The sequence below is a fragment of the Peromyscus maniculatus genome, chromosome 5 (genome assembly GCF_049852395.1).
Source record: "Peromyscus maniculatus bairdii isolate BWxNUB_F1_BW_parent chromosome 5, HU_Pman_BW_mat_3.1, whole genome shotgun sequence".
Lineage (NCBI taxonomy): Eukaryota > Metazoa > Chordata > Mammalia > Rodentia > Cricetidae > Peromyscus > Peromyscus maniculatus.
In genome coordinates, this window is record NC_134856.1 from 95,981,587 (window position 1) to 96,004,474 (window position 22,888).

At 42.9% G+C, this 22,888-nt stretch overlaps 2 protein-coding genes across 7 annotated transcripts in view; one reads left to right on the forward strand and one right to left on the reverse strand.

Moving 5' to 3' along the window:
* Ero1b (endoplasmic reticulum oxidoreductase 1 beta) overlaps positions 1-9,581 on the forward strand; it is a 40,361-nt gene extending 30,780 nt beyond the window's left edge. For 4 of the 5 annotated variants that reach the window (XR_013051493.1, XM_076572928.1, XM_006980158.4 and 1 more), the window contains 6 exons: positions 302-394; positions 560-806; positions 1,497-1,566; positions 2,120-2,206; positions 3,645-3,778; positions 6,782-9,581. Coding sequence is in view for 4 of the 5 variants with exons in the window: in XM_076572928.1 (XP_076429043.1) it covers positions 302-394; positions 560-806; positions 1,497-1,566; positions 2,120-2,206; positions 3,645-3,778; positions 6,782-6,842 (692 nt within the window). In the remaining variant the exon portion in view is untranslated. The other variant, XM_076572930.1, reaches the window with a different exon arrangement.
* Positions 9,582-16,224: 6,643 nt separating this feature from the next.
* Gpr137b (G protein-coupled receptor 137B) overlaps positions 16,225-22,888 on the reverse strand; it is a 33,075-nt gene continuing 26,411 nt past the window's right edge. The window contains exons 4-7 of one of the 2 annotated variants that reach the window (XM_006980157.3): positions 22,407-22,556; positions 20,749-20,877; positions 18,854-18,978; positions 16,225-17,164 (exon numbers count right to left, since the gene is read on the reverse strand). In XM_006980157.3, the coding sequence (XP_006980219.1) occupies positions 17,053-17,164; positions 18,854-18,978; positions 20,749-20,877; positions 22,407-22,556 (516 nt within the window). In that variant the 3' untranslated portion in view covers positions 16,225-17,052. The other variant, XM_042278223.2, reaches the window with a different exon arrangement.

The window sequence follows — 22,888 nt, forward strand, 5'->3', positions numbered from 1 at the left end:
GCACATGAAAAGAACATCATGACAGGGAATGTGTGGCAGAGCACAGCTGTACTGCAGATCAGAACCAGAGAGTGACAGGAAGTAGGCATGAATAATAACGCCCCTCAGGCCCTGCCCTCACTGCTGTATTTCCTCTAGCTAGGCCCCACCAGAGCAACAAGCATCCTAAACCTAAGCCTGTAGGGACACCGCATATTCCAGCCATAACCTGAATATTAACTGAAACCCATGTACTGATTTTTTTGATTAAATATTCTGTACATAATGGGCATGGGTTCTTTTTCCATATTTTTCTGAATAGGTTTGTGTCTTGAGAAAAGAGTCTTCTACAAGCTTATATCAGGACTTCATGCCAGCATCAATTTACATCTGTGTGCAAATTATCTTCTGGAAGGTAATCAGATTTCTTAAATGGAAAGTATCTTACTGTTTTACTTGTAAGATACTGTAAAAAGTGTTGGATTTACTTGTAAGATACTGTAAAATACATATTCTGCAGAGCAAAACAAAAAAAAATACTTTCTATACTAAAAGACAATGTGTTTCTCTTTCTTTTCAGAAAACTGGGGCAAACCTAGTTGGGGACCTAACATCAAAGAATTTAAACGCCGCTTTGACCCTGTGGAAACAAAGGGGGAGGGTCCAAGAAGGTTGAAAAATCTGTACTTTTTATACTTGATTGAGCTTCGTGCTTTGTCAAAGGTGGCCCCTTATTTTGAGCGCTCAATTGTTGATCTTTACACTGGCAACTTGGAAGAAGATGCCGACACCAAGACCCTTCTGCTCAGCATCTTTCAGGACACAAAGTAAGACTTGGTTTTCAGTGTCCAGGAATCCTCCAAACATTAGAAAAAAGAGGTGCAGAGCCGAGGAACATGGGAGCAATATTACCGCCGTAATTCTTCAGGTGCTGAGTAAAAAGCCTCCCTCAAGTTTGCCTGCAGAAGTGTTGATGCTTGAAAACAGGCCATGTATATTTTAATAAAGAACTGAAGATTTTATGTAGCATCAAAATGCTCTACCAGTTTGGTCTTCTTTCACTTACTGTCTAAACTTGCATAGAATCGTAATTGTAAAAGCATTACAGTGAACATACAAGATGTTACTAGCTCCCTCCAGAACATAGCCTTTTAAATCATCCAGTCTGTAAAACACGTTCACTAGTGCTAAGACAAGCGTGAAGGAAAAGGTAGATGGAGAAGGACCTGAAGTAAACTACATATTAAAGTATATAGGAATATTGAGTGTTGGCATACTTGGAGATTGTGTTTCACTTTTAAATAATTTTATTAATTTCCTTAAGATATTGCAGTCTTACAAATTACAGAGTCATATGTAGCTTGCTGTATTCTTATTAGTGCATATGTGAACTGTCCCTTCCTACATTATAAATAGCAGATTTTAAGTATTTGTAGGGCTACAGAATTCTAGCAGAGCTCTAAGGCAAGCACTTGGACTTTTCATTGGTAACTTGCTAATTGGCCTTGTCATTTCAGGTCCTTCCCCATGCACTTTGATGAGAAGTCCATGTTTGCAGGTGACAAAAAGGGGGCCAAGTCTTTAAAGGTAACAGGGGCATTGTGGGAGCATTTGTTGTGTTTTCTTCCTATTCATCCGAACTTCTCCAGTTGTCCAACATTCTGATGTTAGTCTGATAGAGTTTGCTATAAATTGAGATCATTGGTTGTTGAGTATCTCTGTCACAGCGTGGCACTGAGTGATTTACAACTGGATCTGTTCTAGGGCCAACATTCTGAGTTATGTTTTGCATTAGTTACTTTTTCTGTGGCTGTGAGAAAATACCCTGACAAACTAGATTTAAGAAGCTATTTGATGTTAGCAACAGCTCAGTTCTTACAAGTAAAGGCCTTATACTGTTAACTTTCCAGCCCTTCATTAAAGTGCCTCCTCAGTAAATTGTGTTGAATATGCACCATGAATATTAGCTCCTATTAATGTCTGTTGTTTTAATATACTATGTTGTGTATACAAAGTCAGATCTTTTACTGCTGAAAACAACTTAATCACTTGTAAACTTCAAACCTTTATTTTATATATGTGATTCAACCAAATGTAGCTTAATCTCAAAGGGCTAATTCTGGTATTTTCTGCATACTAGGAGGAATTCCGGTTACATTTCAAGAACATCTCACGTATCATGGACTGTGTCGGATGTGATAAGTGCAGATTGTGGGGGAAATTGCAGGTGTGTGTGATCTTCCTTTTCAAACTGTTCATAGCCGAACATTTTTCTGCTTGCTTTAGTTTTTAGTTTTTCGAGATAGGGTTTCTCCATGTAAGCCCTGGCTATCCTGGAATCAGCTGTGTAGACCAGGCTGGCCTTGAACTAACAAAAATCCACCTGGCTCTGCCTCCCAAGTACTGGGACTAAAGTTGTGCACCACCACAACCCAGCTGCTTACTTTAGTTTTAGCAAGATTTGTTGTTCAATGAATTTGTGTTTGGAAACAAGCAGATCCAAGTGTGGCTTTTCTATATTGTTATTGAAAGATAAATGCTACTAAGCTGTGCTGGAGGTCCATGAACAAGGACATCTTTGTGTTCTGTGTCTTGGTACCATCTTAGATTCATTTTTAAAGTTAGTTATAGATAGAGAATTATACACACACACACACACACACACACACACACACACACTAAAACACATTAAATTATATTTAATTTATATATAAATTAAACATCAAATTTTGGACATGGTTTGTTTCAATGGTAAAAGGCTGCTTAGCACAAAATGCAAATGTTCTGTAGGGCAGACCTTAATCTTCAGTATACAGAGGATTATTTGATTTTCTTCCAAAGGTGATGATAAATACAGAAAATCAGAAGACAAAATTAATTTTTGTTTGTGTGGGTATTCCCCCCCCCCTTTTTTTTAAAGACAGGGTCTTGCTTTGTACTTGAGGCATCAAATTTGTGATCTTTCTGCATCAGCTGGGATTGTACAGTGCTAGTGAGATAGGATTATTTTAAAGGCAGCTGTGCTGAAATCAAATTTTCCTCTAGTGCTGAGAAATAACTTAGTGTAGGTCACCTTGCAGTACTCCTGGAACTTTGAATTGCTAAGGGGTGGAAGTGTAGCAGCTGTGTTTAGTGGGTCTGCGGTATAGAGCTGAAGTAGAGCAGGGTTTGATCCCTTAGCACTACAAACAAAAAATGTGCTTTCAAGATTACAAGTCAAATGCTGTGGTTCTGATGATAAAAGCAGGCATTTTGGCAACCTGGAACAGAAACATGTTCAACAAGCATCAGGTTGCTCAAGTTTTCCTGAGCAGTGTTGTGTTTATGTGTGTGTGGCCTGTGAGGGGATAGACACTGCTTCTTGCATAGTCCAGCACTGTGTTATAAAGCTCAATTCATTGGATTTAAAGAAGAGATTATTTCTGTTTTGGGGGTGTGTGTGTGTGTCCATTCCTCCGTCTGTCCATCCGTCTATTAGAGGGTGTCAGATTCCCTGGAGCTGGAATTACAGGTGGTGATGAGCCACTGGATGAAGAGCAGCAAGCATTCCTAGCTGCTGAGCCATCTCTCACCTCCTTCATGGGGTTCTCAGTGTCCTTACCGACGGGTTCTTCATAGTAGCTATTGTGTAAAGTTAACTGTAAGTTTATGAATATTTTCTTTAGACTCAGGGTTTAGGAACTGCCTTGAAGATACTCTTCTCTGAAAAAGAAATCCAAAAACTTCCGGAGAACAGTCCATCTAAAGGTTTCCAGCTTACTCGGCAAGAAATAGTTGCTCTTTTAAATGCTTTTGCAAGGTAAGAATTGCACCTACAGCTGAGACCTGACTCTCCCACAGGTTTCTTCAATATACTGCAAAGACTGTCTTTTCCCCCAAAGGTATGCTTTTTGGTTTGCTAAATAAAGATAAAATGATGGGTGTGGTGGCACACACTCATAGCCCCAGCTTGAGAAGCTGAGGAAGGCAGATCATGAGTTCAGAGCCAACCTGGCCTATGTAGTAAAGAGCCTGTCTCAAAAACAGAGCAAAACAAAACAAACCCAACTTATATTCATTGCTCAGTGTGGCCTCCAGGTTGACAGCCAGTTCTCTGTCAGTATCGGGAAGAACTGATCATTTCTAGTACCAGTACCTTTCAGTTTGACTTCTCAATTTCATGAGGGAAATAGTCTCCTAATATTCTTTTCTTTAGCTGGCTACTGCCTGCTGGAGTACAGTAGTAGACAGAAGGAAAATGTGATCAAGAAGGTAATCAAAGACATGACACTTTCTCTACTCTGCATTGCCTAAGCTGAGGAGTCCTCTCCCATACATCCCTACCCCATTTCTTTCTGTGATATATATTGTATATATCACATCAGAAAAGTATACAAACACACACACACTTTGCTTCTTATATCAGAAATTGTTTTAAAAATAATTTGAATTTGCCTACAGAGAGATTTATGCAGTGATGAGGGTTATAAAGCAGAAGTAAAAGAATCATAGAAAATAAAGCTGTGTTGTAACAGGGCAAAGTAAGTCAAATTATGGGAGAAAGTTTATTTTTAAACTGGAACCAAGTGACAGAGATTGTGTATGTTTTATGAGTGTGATTTTAAGTTCAAAGGAGACCAGTCACTTAAAGATAACTGTAGCTAGAGTTTTCCTGCCTTGCCCACAGTTAGGACAAATCTCTGTCACCCGCCAGTCCCACAGCCGCTCAGACCCAACCAAGTAAACACAGAGACTTAGAGACTTATATTGCTTACAAACTGTATGGCCGTGGCAGGCTTCTTGCTAACTGTTCTTATAACTTAAATTAATCCATTTCCATAAATCTATACCTTGCCACGTGGCTTGTGGCTTACCCGTGCACATGCGGCTTGTCATGGTGGTGGCTGGCAGTTTCTCTGACTCAGCCTTCCACTTCCCAGAATTCTTCTCCTCCTTGTCCCGCCTATACTTCCTCCTGCCTGGCCACTGGCCAATCAGTGTTTTATTTATTGACCAATCAGAGCGACAGATTTGACATACAGACCATCCCACAGCAGATAACTTAGATATGTCTCATCTTAATGCCAAGCCTTCACCTACTTCCTCCACATATTTATTTTTACCTAGGCAGGATTTTTACTCTCATACAAGCTGACCTGGAGCTCAGTGATCTATCTCAGCCCCTGGTGCTTAGGTGTGAGCTGCTGTGCCCTGCTCTTCTCTGTATGTGATGTCTGTGCTAATTGAGATATAACCCACAAGGTAGTGGCTGATGGTGTTTTACATCTCAGGAAACATTCAGCCTACACATTTTTGAGATCTGAAGAAAATTAACATAAGAAACTAGGTGAAATGTAAATTATTTGAAATGAAAAAGATCTCCAATAACTTAAACATTTTAAGCTCAAACAAAATTAAATTGAGAAAGAAAAAATTAAACTGAATATTTCATCAAAATTTCACTGGCTCTCAGAAACGTCTCCTTCTAGCTTCAATTCTGTCTAGAGCCTGTTCTCCCTGTAGTGGGTGCTGGCCAGGAAACAGGTTCTGGAGTCCTGGGATCCTGGCCTGCCATTTGCCAACAGTATATCTCAGCAAACCTTGGCTTTCTATTCAGAACCCACCTGTTAGCTGGGTATCTTAGGGTTTTTATTGCTGTGAAGAGACACCCATGACCACGGCAACTCTTACAAAGGAAAACATTTAACTGAGGGTGGCTTGCTTGCAGTTTCAGAGGTTTAGTCCACTACCATGGTGGGGAACATGGCAGCGTGCAGGCAGATGTGGTGCTGGAGCTGAGAGTGCTACATCTTGCAGACAACAGGAAGTTGACTGAGACACTGGGTAGTATCATAGGAAACCTCAAAGCTCACCCCCAAAGTGACACACTTCCTCCAACAAGACCATACCTATTCCAACAATAGTGCCACTCCCTATGAGATTATGAGAGCCAATTATTTGAGCCTGATTTTACCTAAAATGTAAAAGCAAAGTCCTAGCTACCTTTTGTTGTTGCATTCTTTAAGTTAATTGAGTATGTACACTTGACAGGCTCAGATCATTGCCTGGAACCTCAATAAACAGGAAGTCTTAAGTACTGGGGTAATGAAAAAGTATTTAGCAGTATACAATGTATCACTAGGCTATAGAAGAGAAATACTGGAATTTTGTTTCATTAACCATGAATTTTGTACATAAGGGAAAAGTGAACTTGTAGGTTTTTTCATTTCTTCCCATCTCAGAATTTTATTTCTGGGTTTGAGCTCTTTATTTATTCATTGAGCCAATAATCCCTTACACAATACCATAAATGTAGATAGGTACTAGGAGTTGGGAGGGACTGTGTAGGAGACAACAAATATTTTTGAACCTTTCATAGCAGTTTCTATGACTCATCTACAGTCTTTTTGTTATTGTTTTGTTTTCAAGACAGGGTTTTCCTGGTGTATCCCTGGCAGTCCTGAAAATCACCTTGTAGAGCAGGCTGCCTCTGAACTCAGATCCATTTGCCTCAGCCTCCTGAATACTGGGATTAAGGGCGTGCACCACCACACCTGGTTCTCATCTGTAGTCTTGATGTGAAGATGAATTGGCTGCATTTTGGCCTTCTAAGCAAGCCCAAAGAACCAAAGCCCCATGATCTATTGTCACTTTTAATAGAGTTACAGCATATCTATTTAAAATGGAATTCTCAATGTTCAGTGTTGGGTTCTTTTAGATTTTGCTTCCAGTTTCTAGAGCTCAAGGATCCAGAATGAACTATGAAATGTGTGCACATCCCGCCAGCTGTAGGTACTAACATGCACTTGTTTTCCTTCTGTAGGCTTTCGACAAGCATAAGAGAATTACAGAACTTTAAAGCATTATTACATCACAGGAGGTAATGAAGACTTTTCTGTCTCTGTAGACATAATGGACTGTGTGAAGCCTTTTAGCCTTGGACATTGAGGAGAGAGACTAAGTGTCTAAGACTTCAAGAATTCTGAACTCTTAAAGAGAAAACTCAAATGTTCACTTGAATATTTATGATCCTTAATAGACTATCAATTAGAGATATTTATAAATGAAGTATATACTTTAAAATTGTAAGTTATACTAATCCCATGTTTGTTTCACATTGGTTTTATTTGTATTGTATTACCCTTCATTCCTAGTCGTCAAACTTGAAATGACTGTGTCTATCCTGAGAAGACTATTCAGTCTGTTATAGAAAAAGAACTAGGGAACCAGTGCTGCCTAGGGCTGGTCTCAGTGACAAATTTGTCAATGCTGTAGTTAGTGTCTTAGCCTTGCCTAACACTGTGTGTCATCTTCTGTAACACAGGGCTGTCACTCTAATGACTAGGCCTTTCAATGACTAGTGAGAGGTTCTGGATGACTTCCCAGGACTTCAACCATTTTAAGATGTTTAGTTGCTGTTGCTGCTTTGGTTTTGGCCTAAAGGGTCCTGCCTTGGTGAAGGTGGGTAAGTGTCCTCCCATGCTCACTTGGCCAGATGTCCTGTGTACACCGGGCTGGCTCAAGAGTGGAGTGTCCTTTACCTAAAGCCTACAGCTCCCCTTCTTCTGACTTCTTTGTTCCTCTCCTAATTATAAACATTTTCAGTTATTTTATGAAAAGCCCTATTTATTTAATGGATTGTTTATTCATAAAATTTGAATGGGATCCTATGGGTTTATAATGCTACTTGCATTATACACAAATTTTGCTGTTTTAAAGTAAGCATTTTCAATGTTTGATTTTGAACACAATCTATGCAATCCTCTACCTCTTTGTGTGATTCTTTCTGGTGAGATGCTTCGGCAGGAGTGTCACCACCACCACCACCACCACCACCACCACCACCACCACCACCACCCATTCCTCCCAACCCCCACCTTCCATTAATTCCAGATCAGTCGTCCTTGGTGTGACTTAAGACAGTAGAGGACTTAAAGGCCCTAGACTGTCATTTTCTAAACCTGGAATTTAAAGTCTTTAAATGTTTTAAATCTTGGTTCTTTTAAAGGTGGCAGTGGATAATGGGATTACTTGAAAGGTTTTTATCTATGTGGAAGTAATTCGAGTCCAAAGTCTCTTCTCCTTAGATTCCATCTTGCTGAAGTAAACAGTAAGTGCTCTTACCCACATTTTATCTGCCAAAGTCTGGACTGTGTTCCTTGTGACTTCACGGTGTGTGCAGATTGAGTTGCTCGTTCCTCTTGATGCTTCGTCATCCACTGTGGAGGTGTGACTGGGGACTGGGGCCTCACTAGTTACTTCCCTCCTAATTTCTAACCTTTATAAACTTCATGTTTTGTTGATAGTGGGGAATTTTATAGGTTGATTTTTCTTTTAAGCTGGCTTCCAGTTTTCCTTTTTCTTTGCTTTTTACTTTTAGAGTTGTGTTACCAGGTGATGGGAGTGGGCCACTGTAAGACAAAAAGTCTACAAAATGAATACCAGTGTACCAGTGACCTTGCCAGTACATCAGTAAGAAGTGTTCTGTAGTGTCCATTTAGAATGTAAGGAAATGTGAAAATTTTGCACTTTGTCTATTTTTATTTTAAATGCAGAGGTCATTTTGGTAATGTCACTTACCAATACTGCAGTTAGATGCTATTGTTTTAAACTATTTGCTTGAGGGAAAAAAAATCTTAGTTTCCACTTGAATTTTTCTTAACTATGGTTTGCTTCAAGCTTAGGACACACAGTAGTATTAGAGTGTTCTAGGGAATTGAAAAGATGTGTTTAAGTTAAAATATACTCAAGGCTTTACTGAATTTCCTCAGTAAGGCAAGTATTTTGAAGTTGATATTTGTTGGATAACTTTTACTTACATTAGGATTGTGTGCGTGGCCTACATTTCTGCCGTCTGAGGACTGTGGAGATTGTAGGCTGGCCCTGGTGATGAGTCTGGTCCTCGGGAGGCTGTCAGCCAGTTCTGTTACCAGAGCCAGGGGGAGCACGGTTTAGCTGAGAGTGATTGACAGCTGAGCAACAGATGCTGTCTATCTGCGTCTCATCACCTACTGCAAAAATCTAGCATCTGACAGCAAAACTGACGGAAATAATTAGACCTGATGACGAAATCAACATGAAGAGGAGGAAGTGTTTTCTCCTGGTGGACTACATTGGCTTTCCTTTAATGGTATCTGTTTTAGACAGATTATACATACTAAAATGGTCAATGTTCAGTATTCGGTATTGGATTATGTGGAGGATCAGCCAAAACAAGATCTCAGTTTTGAAACTTGACAGGTCAAATGTTGGGCTCCTGTACTGTCCGTGTGAAACGCTGTGCCGTGTTTCTCGACTCTGCCTAGGTATGTAAGGAAGGACAGCTGTGCTGGTCTTCACAGCATTGCCTTCAGCTGGACATCTGGAAACAGTTCACAGTAGGCCTCTCAGCAGTCTGCAGATTGAAGTTCCCGCAGAAGCCATAGCTAGTCACCAAAAGGCTCAGACCAGGTACACAGTGTCATGGAAACTCCTTGGTACAAGCCAAACACAGAAATCCACATGTCCTTTATTTGAAATAACATCTACAGGTGCAGCTTTGAGTTTTCTGAGCAGAATTCCAAATAATTCACTGTTGTACCCACCAAAATCTAGACCATGAATTAAAGTACATGTTTCTGCAATCTTTTGTTGCTTTGGTTTTTTTTTTCCTCCATTTCAAGAGAATGTGATTCTAACTTATGAATCAAGGAGAAAATACACCGTCTGCATGGTCTGAGGGGGACTCTTCTTGTAGTACGAATGGCAGGTATTGGCAGCCTATGCTGAGGGCTCCACATGCAACAGCCTGTCACCAGCACACTAGGTGGGAAGTACAGTTATTTCCTGAAGCATGAAAACAGATGAGTTCTGAGACTCAGCCATAGTCACAACTCATGCCACCAGAACCCAGGGCTCAAGAGCCTCTACTGATAATCGGGCCATTTGTGGCATTTTTGTAATGGCCTGTTACCACTCAATCAAACTGTAGGGACTTTGGTGTTTTTTGATTTGTATTGAGCCATAGGCTTTAAAAAAAAATGCTTGCTTTATTTAACTTTCTGAATAGGTGGTACATTCATATGATTAAAAACACATTTTATACCAAAAATACAATGCCACAGTACACACACATGCCTCCCTCCTTGGCTTTTCTATTTCCATCCACACTTTTTTTTTTTTAAATATGCCAGCATATACAAATATAAAGCCTTCTTTCTCTCTGTCTTTACTTGGAGTGACATCACATACACACCATCTGCTTTTTATCACCTAATATTCAATGGCCACATATCACCAGATAGCTTTTTCACTTTAGTGGTTGCTTGGTATCCTTACTGTGGCTGTCATTATTTAGTTGAGCAGTACCATTCTCAGGCATTTGGGTGGTTTCTAGACCTTGTCCACATGTCATTACATGTTTGTATACGTACATCTCTACAGTAAGTATTCAAAAGTGCAAGACTACACACACAGAGTTTGGAAAGGCACTGACTCGGACGCTGCCCTCCAGTTCACATACCATCTTCAGATGGACAGTGCTTGCTCACCCACATCACCATCAGAGACGGCATTCAAATGCTAGACTCAGATGTTCTGATAGAATATAAATTTAAAATATTCATTTGTTGCCTAACTATATAAAATGAACAACTTTTAATACAGGAAGGAGTTTCTTGAACTTTGTCCACTTTTACCACATGGCAATTAGAACCTCACCTGTTAGAAGGATGAATCCGTAAGTGTGAGGAGTGGCATATTCTTCCAATTGGTTTTTTGGCTTTGCTCTAATGGTTTTATCATGCTGTTGTATGGTCTGATTTACTAGTTCTTTGGTGATTTCTGTATTAACTCATAGAATGTCTTCCTCACTTCAGACCAAGACAGTTAATCCACCAGTATTTGTTTTTCTGATTTTCATTGATGGTTTTGCTTTTTAAATTCTGATCCTTTGGGATGGATCCTAGGACAAAATACAGGTTAAGAAACCACCCTTATCTTCCCTAGAGGATAACCTGGTTGTTCTGAACAGCCCATCTTTTCCATGACTAGTTTGAGGCTACATGTAGATAAGACAGATCTCTAGTATCTTTGTGGACTTAGCTCTTTATCTAGGCTCTGTTCCATTTCATCAGTCCATTTTCTGTATGTACCAGTAGGCATTGTTTTAATAAATAATATTTAACATTAGTCCTCAGCCCTTTCATGGTGATGCAATATTAAAAAAATATACATTCTGAGGACCGGACTGGAACTTCTCATGGACCTCATGGCCAGAGTTAGTATACCCTGAGGTCACTTATGACTTAAGACTGCTATCCTACTGTGTACTCAAATGTTTGTTTAACCTGCCTTTAAGAGAACAATGTTAACAGTCACCCTTACTTGCCCTTGGAATTCCCAATGCAAAGCTATAATCATTTTTCTTTTTCCAAATAATTGACTTAACTTTATTTTATGTGCATTGGTATGAGGGTGTCAGATCCCCTGGAACCAGAGATACAGTTGTAAGCTGCCATGTGGGTGCTGGGAATTGAACCCGGGTCCTCTGGAAGAGCAGCCAGTGCTCTTAACCACTGAGCCATCTCTCCAGCACAGCTAATAATCTTAAGTTACATACTTCTTCATATCATTGACCCAGAGTAATGCCTGTGTGTCATTTGCTGAAAACAGCAAATACAGAAGTTGAAAGCAATCTTCTAAAATGAATATCCACCATAAATGTTGAACACAACATTTAAATATTGCTTGATAAACAATAGTGTTTGAAATACTGTCATGTGGGTCAGTTGGGGTTAACTGGAGTCTGTGACTTGGTCCCTTGTAGAACTCCGTTAAAGATTGCTGTCACGTGTCACGAAGTCCTTCCCCCATGTGATGCCTTCTGTGCTACTCAATAAAGAGCAAAGCCTTTTGTGAGGGATGAACACACAGGGATAGATTTACAAGACAGTCTCAGGCAGGCAGATTCAAACTGATAGGACAGACACACAGGACAAGGACAGAAGACACAGGGAACATGAAATAGACAATTCAAATCCGGGCTCACTCTTGGTTAAATGACACCAAGGGGAGTGCTCTGATTTTTCCTTTTTGTGACACCACACATTGGTGAGTCCGAGTTACTGTGTGTCCAAACTGACCACATCTCCTCCTTCCTTTCCCTGCACCCTTTTGATTTGTTCTTCCTCCATACTGTTTGATTCCACGTGAGCTTTGAAAAATTCTCTTTAGCATGACAGAACTCTGTCAGACTGTTTTTTGGGGGGTCTCTTTCCCTCCCTCCCTCCTTCTCATTACTTTCAGGGTCTCGTGTGTCTCAGGCTGGCCTCAAACTCCCACTTCTGATCCTCCAACTTCCAAGTGCTGGGATCAGAGGTGTAAACAATCGTGCCCATTTTGTGCTGTGCTGGGGATTGGACCCAGGGCTTCCTACCCATGGACAAGCACTCTGCCTACAACTACATCCTTAGATGCGAAGGCACTTAACCTCTTGATGTCTTTCTTCTTCTAACTCAGCCTCACATGGTAAAGACCCTTTTAGGTTTTAACTACCTGGGGTAATTCTTTGAGTAGTCTTACTAAATGGAGCAGTTGATAAGGGTATGACAGCACCCATGAGGTTAGAGTTCACCTTGTAAGACAAAGTCTCCAAGAATGACTTTGGGCTTACCTTCATATATTAAAAAACAAAAAACAAAACAAAACAACTCCCTCCATTTATTTGTTAAAAAATTGTATATCTGTTAAAGACTCATAAGTGGGGGAGCCCTTCAGTGAGTGCTAAACTTGGTAAAAGTGCAAGTGCAAGAGTTCCTTAAGGGCAGCTATGAATATGGGATTTGACTCTTCTGAGGTCTGGAAATATAGCAATAAGTGAAAAAAACACTCCTGCCACCACACAGCTCAGCCTTCATAGCCCAACCAGATTCCATTCCATTTATAGTTAAGACTTCACCTGAAGAAAATGCCACTGAGGCTACATGCCACCTAAAAATGTCCCCAGCAGTACAGGTAGCCTCCTGATGCTACTAACTCAGGAAAGCCGTCTGACAGCTACCAGTCAGGGCCTCTCCAAATCATCCTGCCTAGGATGTACCTACAGCTGGGCAAAGCCTTTGATAGGCCCTTGCCCTGTAGACTTGAAGCATGGACGGGGCCAGTGAGTTTATTTATAGGGAAGTACATGAGGATGCTCAGTTACACAGACACAGCAGCCCTGGGAAGGCACTGTTTATCTGATTGTATGCACCCTTTCATGCTTTAGTTAGGGTCTTAAAGAAACCATGACTGGGAAGTGACTAGTGGGAGTCAGAATCATGGGTAACATATGAACAAAGGTTGGTAGACAGGAATTTTGAGGCTCATATAAGCTGAATAAAGTAGGCCTCTAAACTCCAGTTCTAAGTTAATGTTTGGAGACATAAGGTCTATTCAGAGTACCAAAAAAAAAAAAAAAAAAAAAAATCAGGATTTGAAGGGTTAACCAGATGAGGCTTAGGGGAAAAGAAGCCACTGGTAAGGAAGGTATCTACATCAAAAAAACGGAGGAGGGACAGATCAAGGTTTGAAGAAGGCAGATGTGTATGCCTACAGGAGCTGCCAACACCCTACATTTGGATCCAAGGATCACAAGCCTGGATTGCATGAGGCCATACTGAACATTGGACCTACCCAGGGCAAGGATGAGGCAAAGGTATAGGAGTCCAGTAGTTTGAGACAGAGATGGCCACAGCAGGTAACAGGTATTTTGTTCTTTGGGGAGAGGGTTTTTCATGTCACTACCAGGAACTATGAGTAAGTTAATGTGTGATCCTCTCCATATGATCTCAAATCCAAACTCATGACAACTGCCCAGTCCGGCACTGTATAGGAGAGATACCCAGTGAATTCCACAGCCTGTCTTCACAGTCCCATTTAAAATTTTTTTCTCACTTTGTCTTATTAGTTTAGTCTTTGCTGAGAACTCTGACTTGAGCCTGCTCCTTTCAGCAGCTCCCTATCTGGTCCCATCAGAAGCTGTGAATAGCTCGTACCTACCGGATAAAGTGGAAATGGACGTTGATATGTTTGCCCCAGTCTCTTAAGATCTCTGCCCAATAAAAGTGAAAGGATCCTTTTTCTAGAATAATTGGCTTAACTTATAAATCTTGATAAATTATTTGTAACCTTGTAGAACAAACAACGCACTGGAATGTATGTAGCCCAGTGGCAAAGCACTTGCTTAGTAGGAGTAAGGCCGAGATCTGATCGCCACTGTGCAGGTACACATGCATATGGGTACACAATATTCTAGTAATACACAGTGTAGATCCAAAGGAGATTCTCATAGTGCTTCTGAAGCACCCACAATGACTAATGCTTCTTTTGCTCTTCATAGGGGTGAAGTCTTGGTTCAACACTACAGTTCACAAAAAGCAGTTGAGTTTTAGTGAAGGAGGAATTTGAGGTACACTAGGATTTACCTGATCTATGCAGATAAACATGGGGCAGAACAGTTATTATGAGTGTGTCTGGTAGTCAAGACTGAGTAAACAAGAGCTGAGAATACAGCTCAGTGGTAGAGCATTTGCCATATATGAGTAAGGCCCTGGATTCCATCTTTGTGGCAGCCACAGAAAATAATTCATAACTGTGACTGGGATGTATGCTATAATAACTTGTAGTTCACAACTCATAACACTCAGATGTTAACTGTCTAAAGGAATATGTGCCAATCAATGATAGGTATGGACATAGCTTGGCCAGAATCATTAGCTGTGTGGGCAAATGACACTTCCAGCATTCAACAACTGTGTGTCCTGGCCTTGTTACAGCAGACCTGGTACCACATTTACCACATTTTCAGTGGTATTCCCTCTGTCCCATGTACTTGTTCATCTCCGAGTATTTCTATAGCCCAGGCTGGCCTCAAATTTGACCTAGTGCTGGGATTACAAGCATAATACCATGCATGGCCCCATGCACTTTAAGCTTAATATTACCAGGGTTTTAATTTCATGGTGGTGTACACATGAACTTTTCTTTTCCTAGGTTTAATCTAACACAGAAAGTTTCGTTAGCAGAGAAAGTAAGGGAGAAGGCTCAAAGGCAACTCAGAACACCTTCCCTACATGAGACCCACAGCCACCATGTTTATATTCCAGCCTGTGGTGACAGCATTTAAGAGTTAAAGTCTCTTTTTAAAAAAAAAAAAAATGGTGCTGGGCGGTGGTGGCGCACGCCTTTAATCCCTGCACTCGGGAGGCAGAGCCAGGTGGATGTCTGTGAGTTCAAGGCCAGCCTGGTCTACCAAGTGAGTCCCAGGAAAGGTGCAAAGCTACACAGAGAAACCCTGTCTCAAAAAACCAAAAAAAAAAAAAAAAAAAAAAAAAAAAGGTGAGAGTCAATAGACATATCATTTTGTCTTTTCCAGTGAAAAATAGCTGCCATGAATGCTGACAACTTTATCGTAAAGTGGATCATAGCTTGTTGGCTAATGCTGGGTGTCTGCTTTCTTATAGACAATTGTAAAGTGTGCGTGTGCTACAAAATGAGTGCATACAGCACTATCTTGATGATGCTGTGCTTTTCAGAAAGCCTTGCCCTTGGCTGCTGATGGATACAGACTTGCTGGAGACAAGGACACAGGGGCTGTGGGCACTGGCTGCAACAGCCGAATTGTTGCAGGGATAGCGACAGATAAGCTGTCTTGTACACTGTTACTGTAAACTACTGAATAGGCAGCTCGTGCGGGTTTTGCTTCAGTATGGAATTCACCCTGGCTAATAACTATTTTAAATGGTTGGAACCCAGATGTTTGCTCATACTCAAAAGCAAAGACGTGGGCTATGCAGAGTCTTCAACTGTGTGTGCTATACAATGAAAACCCAATCACAACCCGTGTGAAATTTGGGATCCCAATTTTAAATACATCTAAATGGGAGAGAGTGGGCTTGTCCCTGTTAAATCCCCAAGATGGGTTTTTACCAAACCTTAGGACAGCAGAAATGTGTGAAGTGGGCCAGAGCCTGTGAGCGAGACTTGTCTTTTGGCTCTGGTGACCAGATGATGCATTTTGTGAGGAGCCAGAGCAACCAGCCTCCGGGATGGCCATTTGGTTCTCAGAGCCCTGAGATAGCACATGGGGATCATTGTCTGGAACGCTCTCTGGCTGAGACAGGGGTCCTGCTACCACACAGGCAGAACCCACTTTTTCATACACATAGCTTTCAACAGACAGAGTACTATTTTAAAATAACAGGCATGTTTTACAGAGAAGCTGTCGGGAGTCCACAGTCCTTTAGCTCGAGGGCCAGAAATATTTATTGTTAACACTCTGTGGGGACCTCTTGGCTTGTCATTGACTATAGGGAGCACGGGCTGAGTCAGGGAAGGCAATCTTGCCATCCTACTGAGGTAGTGAGTATTCAGTTACACTGGGCTGAAGGAAAGTATACAACATGGCTACACACACAGCCGAGGAGGCTGAGTAGTGTCGGCAACTACATCTTGACAGTATCCACTTGTTACTGGAGTGCTTGTAGTAGTGCTCTTGGAAGAAGCAGCACCAGACTGGGCAAAGTTCAAGAGAAACTACTACCATGGACATGCAGACCGTGACACTCTGCTTCCTCGTAACTTTCAACACTGGAGTGGCAGGTAAAGGAGCCTACCAATGTGGAGCTCACAATCACAGTGACCTTCAGAGGTAAGGCTTGAGGAAACTTTTGTCCAAAAGCTTTAAACTATTAGAACACGTATTCTATACGTTTTAAAGTGAATTATGCATGAAAATCTGTGCAAACTACAACATACATTACAATAACAATCAAGGAAAAACCTAGTATACTTTAGCATTAGTATTTAAGTTATATAAAATACATCTTTATAAAAGTACAGAATCTCTTTAAGTTTAAATTATACCCACTGAAATAGCCAGGCTCTCTGCTAATACTAAAGTAAGGGTTTATCGCTCTAAACTATTGCTTAGTCCATTCTAGCCATGAGAAAGCTATAGCAGAAAAACTGAGTCCTGTTTCATAAGGAAAGGTGTCCTAAAAACTCAGCTGTCATCCCGTCTGTCTGGCTGGCGGTTTTCAACAGAGGACTCTTCCACAGGACTGGCACCTGGTGCTACCCTTGGCTGGCTTTGTCTGGATCCAAAGTGGAGTCTTGTTGCAAAGTTCCTGCTTGTGCCGGGGAGCTGTTACTCGGCTGTCCCCAGTCGTAGTAGTCTGGAGCAAAACTTGAAACAAACAAACAAAACCAGCTCAGTGGCTTGACACAGTATACTGTGTGTACTGTGTCCACGGGGCTTGTGTAGTTTAGCGACAGACCTGAGTTCTTCATGCGGGGTCTTGAAGCCCATTTTCCCACCAAACAGCTACCCACAGTGCTGGCGGCCTGCATTCAAGTCCACCGAACCCTGCAGTGCTCAGAAGTTTGGAACCACTAGAACCTAAAATTAGCCACCGTGGAGAACATAGTTTTAGCAAAAAGTTGTGTCTGAACCCCAAGGTGGCATTATAGTTCACTACCCATGTGTTTCGGACTGATAACGTCTATGTCTCAAGTTCCTCATCTATTGGACAGGAGTGACATCAGTAACTTCCTTGTTGGGCTGTTGTCGGGGTTCAGTGAACACCTACAGAAGTCCTCAAGAGCAATTTCTAAGATCTCATTAGAACTCAAAATACTGTTTTTATTTGCCTCTCTCATGGAAAAGGGTCTTTTCTCGCTCTGTGTATAGGGTGAAATACTCCCCTCTCTGCTCTTGGTAACTATTGGCAAGTAATGGTTAGGGATGCTCCAGCAGGGTAGCTAGATAAGAGAACTATTTTAGGAAGAATGGAGCTCAAACTCTGGGAGGGTAACTTTTGACCTTGAGAAATCTTTGTAGTTGGCTTGCTTCCAGAGTCTGTACTTTACACATGGCTGCTCTGTGTTTTTCCCGAACAGCTACCTTGTTTTTGGTTTTTATGTGATATAATGTGTTCTGCTTCAGCTCTGTATCTCAAACCAAGGTCCTTTCAGAGCCCTTTTCCCATTTCCAAGGCCTTAGTTATACAGAGTGAAAAGCAAGCACAGCTTTTTGAGCACTGGGCAGATTGGGTGCACAGGGAGAAGAGGAACCAAGGCCATGAAGGGGTTCCTGGCCCTGGCAAGCAGGTGCTTCTCGTCCTCCTTCTCCTAGCTGTTATCTCCTAGGACTCTGGAACTCATGGAAGGCAGCCAGGTCCAGCTTAGTTTACTGTCTTGAGCGCACACACCATTGTGAATGCTACCATGTGTAAGTGCCCACCCCCAAAATAGACTGAGCCCAGTCTGCTATAGTGAATTTTCAAGAAAAGAGGGCAGTCCCCATGTGCTCTGGCACTGAGTGTGCACCAAGGCCAGCCACACTGCTTACCCAGCAAAGGGAATCCCACGGACAGGTCTTGAACCATGAGAACTCAATTATACTGAACTCACAGGGCTGTAGCAAACACTGAATGAGGTGACATTTGTGAATACCTTAGTAAATAACTATTTAAGAATCACAAATTTCAAATTCTGGTTCTTATTACATAATCACTCTAGTGATTTATTATGTATTCTCTGGCTTTAGAAGAGGATCTGAGATGTCTGACTGGATGTCCCAGGTCATGTTCCACTGAGTGATTCCAGCAGCAAATGCCCTGGCTCTCTCTGGGTAGGCTCGGAGAAGTCTTATAAGGTTGACTTCTTGAAAATCAGCACAACTATTAAGCATTCCATGGAATACTGACTAGGAAAAATGCTGCAGGAGGGAATCTTTTAAAGAGCGTTTGTTTTCTCCCACACCTGGCTACATCCCACGGTGAACCTGACCCTGCAGGACAGCTCTATGCAGGGTAGTCTTCCAGTTCAATTTGTTCCAGTGGCCTAGCACTCTCCAACAGGAACAGGCTCTTACCTTCCCTGAAGTCCCTGAGGAGCAACGTTCCAGGCAAGATCATCATCACTGTCGTATCTTCGGGGGTTGTCAAAGAAATAAGATCTGGGACTGAATCCATGGCTGGGAACCATCCCAGGGTTGGTCTAGAAGAAGATGTTGTCATTTAGCATCTGTGCAGACAACTGCCTGCTAGCATGAGGAAGTACTGTCATTAGCTAGAGTGTTCAATGTGCTGTGCTTGCTTTTTCTGTTTGTTTTAAAACAGAAAACAGGTCTCGTGTATCCCAGGCTAGCCTCAACCTTAATAGCCAAAGATGACCTTGAATTTTTGATTTTTTTCCTCCTGCTACCTCTCGGGTGCTAGGAATTGAACCCACGGTTCCCTACATGCTAGGCAAGCACTCTACCAATTGAGCTACCATCCTCAGTCCCCAAAATACAGCATGGAGGAGGGAGGGGCTGTTTTCTTTAAGGATCTATAGGCAGTGTGTAAAAAAAGGACCTGAAAGTAGGAAGAGGACAGACTAGTTGGTGAGACAAAGGAGGTCAGTGGGAGGGAGAGAGGGTCACTGGGGGAAAAGATGAACAAAATATATGCCTATATAAACATCACAACGAAATCCATAGCTCGTATTTCCAATAATAAATCACTGTTTTCATTTCTCACTTATGTGTCAAAATAGCCAGGCATGGTCATTCATGCTTATAATCCTAGCACTTGGAAGGCTGAGGCGAAAGGTTTTATCTCAAGGCCAGCCTGTGTTCTCCAGCAGGATCATCTCAAAACAAGAGTCCCCCAAACTAAAGCAGACAGTCCATGTGGAGACACACCTGTATAATCACACAGGCTCCCGGGAGTTTCCTCCTTCAGGACCCTCCCTCGATCCTTTCATCCTTTTGCCCCAAACCACATTCTCAAAAAATGCAGATAGACATGGCTGAAGTCCGTCCTGGCAGGGAAGGCACAGCCACGTTGTACTTCATCTCGCACCTCACCCTGGTCTGTTTCCTGTGCCTGGGTCAGCAGTGACCACCCAGAGGTGAGTAGGGGAAAGAGCAGCAGGCCGTTGTGACCCGGGTATGGAGCAGGAGCTGTGCCGTGTCTATGAGCACCACTCTGTGCCTCCGTCACTGCTCACACTGGCCCCGCTCCTGAGTGTGTGGCTCAGGAAAGCAAAGCTGTACTCTAGCTTGTACGGTGCAGCAAGGCTTCCAGGGGATTCTGAACTTGACTTGGTTTTCTCTTCTATAGGGTTGGTTCAGCCGATGTGGCCAAACACAAGTGGGTGGCTTTAGCATCATTCTGATGCCACTGCACTGCTCTCCCACTCTCTGATGAGCCATTGTCACTCTGGGGATAAAGTGAGTCCCCATCTTGCTTTTTTTTTTTTTTTTTTTTTTTTTAACAGTCTTTTTCAAATGAGGTATCATGTAGCTCAGGCTGGTCTTGAACTCACTATGTAGCTAAGGATGAATGAACCTCTGATCCTCTTGCTTCTATCTCCCCAGTGCTAGGATTACATGCCTGGTTTTTTGTGGTACTGAGGAGCAAACCCAGGGCTTCATGCATGTTAGGCAAGCACTCTACCAACTGCCGTATCTCTAGCCCTCCATCTTCTGCTAAAAGGGCAGCATATATGTGTTTGGAGGACACTAAATACTGTGTGGCATTAGGAATCACTAGTCCCCGGGCCATGAGATGTACCTTAACTTTCATTTCTTTTGTAAAATAAAGCTAAACCCCCAAACACATTTAAGAGAACTAAGGGGAAAGAAGATTCTAGTTGAAAGGGTGATGGATGACCTACCTGACAATGGAATCCAAGAAGCTTCACTGAAAAGCTGGGAGGAAAATCCTAATTGCCAGTTTCGGGAGGATTAGGGATGCCAGCAAACAGACAGTGGGTACTTACAAGGTCCTTCGTGGGATTTCTGACTCGGAAGAAGTACACCACCAAGGTGGTGGGTAAGAGCTCCCACACGAAAAGCACCACGCCGAACACTACATAGCCCGCATCGCCCAGCTGGCTCTTCAGATCTGCCTGTTCCAGAGCGGGGAAAATGAAGTCCTGAGACCTCAGGCAACCAGTGATGGAGGGCACAGAGCAGAGGACACTCCTAGCTACAGTGAAGTGCTCCCCCAAAAGCCTACACTGTGAAACCTGGTCACAGTGATGGGTCAGGCCTCCCTCAGCTGGAGGACGGTGGAAACCATTATGGATGGATATTTACGACGGGCCACTCACTCACTTTTGCAGTTCAGGGGATGAACCCAGAGCCCACACCCCAGCCCAGACTCCTCCTAATGGACAGCAGCTTGTCTGTGCAGAGTCCTATCACAACAGCCACACCCTGCTCTCCATGAGAGCTGACCACAGGCAGTTTGTCCAGGAAGAGTCCTCTGAGCAAGGCAATGCCCAAGGGGAGGGCCATGGAGGTTTCATGGAGAGAAGGTCCCAGAGTAGAGAGACACCAGATGTGGCAGCTTCTCAGCCCATTTCAGGGAAGCTAACACTGAGCCACAGCCTGGTCCTCAAGCCTTCTCTAGCTCATCGTGCTGGAAGCTGCCTCGCTCTTTCCCAGGGGGATGGCACTCATGTCTCCTCCTCTTCCTAGACCACCACAGCCCAGCCCAGTGCTATCTGCCTTTCCCCAAGAAGGCATAGATGCTTGAAACAACAAAAACAAGCATTTCAAAACCATCACACCCCAAACATGAAGGTTTTAAGTTCTTGATGGAAAGAAAATGGAAGTAACTTGTTAAGACCAAATCTGTTGCTTGATGAAGCTTCAGTTTGGAAAGATGAACAGGTCAAGAGCAGTAGTGATGGTTTGAACGTGTACGTACTGATGCTACTGGTCTGCTCATGAAAACCCTTATGTGTATGATGAACATCTATCTCTATAATCTTCCACTGTGTAGGGTGGTCTAGGGACCTCATGTCTGGTTTTTCTCAAACGGCACAAGGACCTGAGCATCCTTGCCCAGCTTTCTCCCTGCTGCACCTGTCGGGCAGGCTTGGCCAGGGTTACTAGGTTACAGCCATGGTTTCATCTTTCCCAGGGATCTAGCCATCGTAGATTTAGCTCACTGAGGTCATTTTATTTTTATCTCACTGTCTTAAATCAGTTCCAGCTGTGAGCACTGGTAGGATTTTTATACCTGGACTTACACACTTTGGGGTACTTGCTGTTGTTCTAGATAACACTAAGGAGTATTGCAAAGCAATCCAATAGAGTCTTATTAGAGGGGTTCACTTCTCCACAACACAGGTTTATCTGTGTCTGCACATCAGTGACCCATCAACTCCCATGGGGTAGGGAAGATATTTGTTTCCTTCTGTACACCCAGCACTGTACACCAGCAGAAACAGGGAGTCTGGCCTTCCAGCAGGCAGCACTCACTGCGTCCTACTAACCTGGTCCCCACTGACCTGGTCCCCCTGAGACAGTACCTCACCACATCCCACTGATGTGGGATGCAGGCAGCACCTTGTCATGCCCCACTGACCTGGTCCCCCCGAGACAGCACCTCACCACATCCCACAGCACCTTGCCATGCCCCACTGACCTGGTCTGATACATTGTACCAGTCATAATCAAAGGAGTGGACATTCTTGATCTGAGAAAATGACAAGATGAACAGGTTGTAGCAGGCCCTCGAAGCGTAGAGCAAGATGACGGTGACGCCGATGGCAGTCACCTGACACACCGATGAACCCTGGAAGACAAAGCGACAGGGATGGGCCACTGCAGATGCACCAGCCCCTTCCTTCCCCTGCTCTCACCCAGGAAGCCTTGATAACTGAGAGCCTTGGCGGGTGGCCAGTTCTGCCAGAGCACTGCACTCCAGGCCTTGCTACATCTGCACCCTTTCCTCTCAGATTTCCGTTACCTCCACCTAAAACTGGAGACTGGGAAGATGCCGCTAAGAGGATTAACTACGGGCCTTTCCCCGAGGCCTTTGGGTGTACGTGTGTCTCATAGTGTCTTCCTCGATCGCACTCTACCCTGTTTCTGAGAAAGGGTCTCACTGTCCCTGGAGCTTGCTGA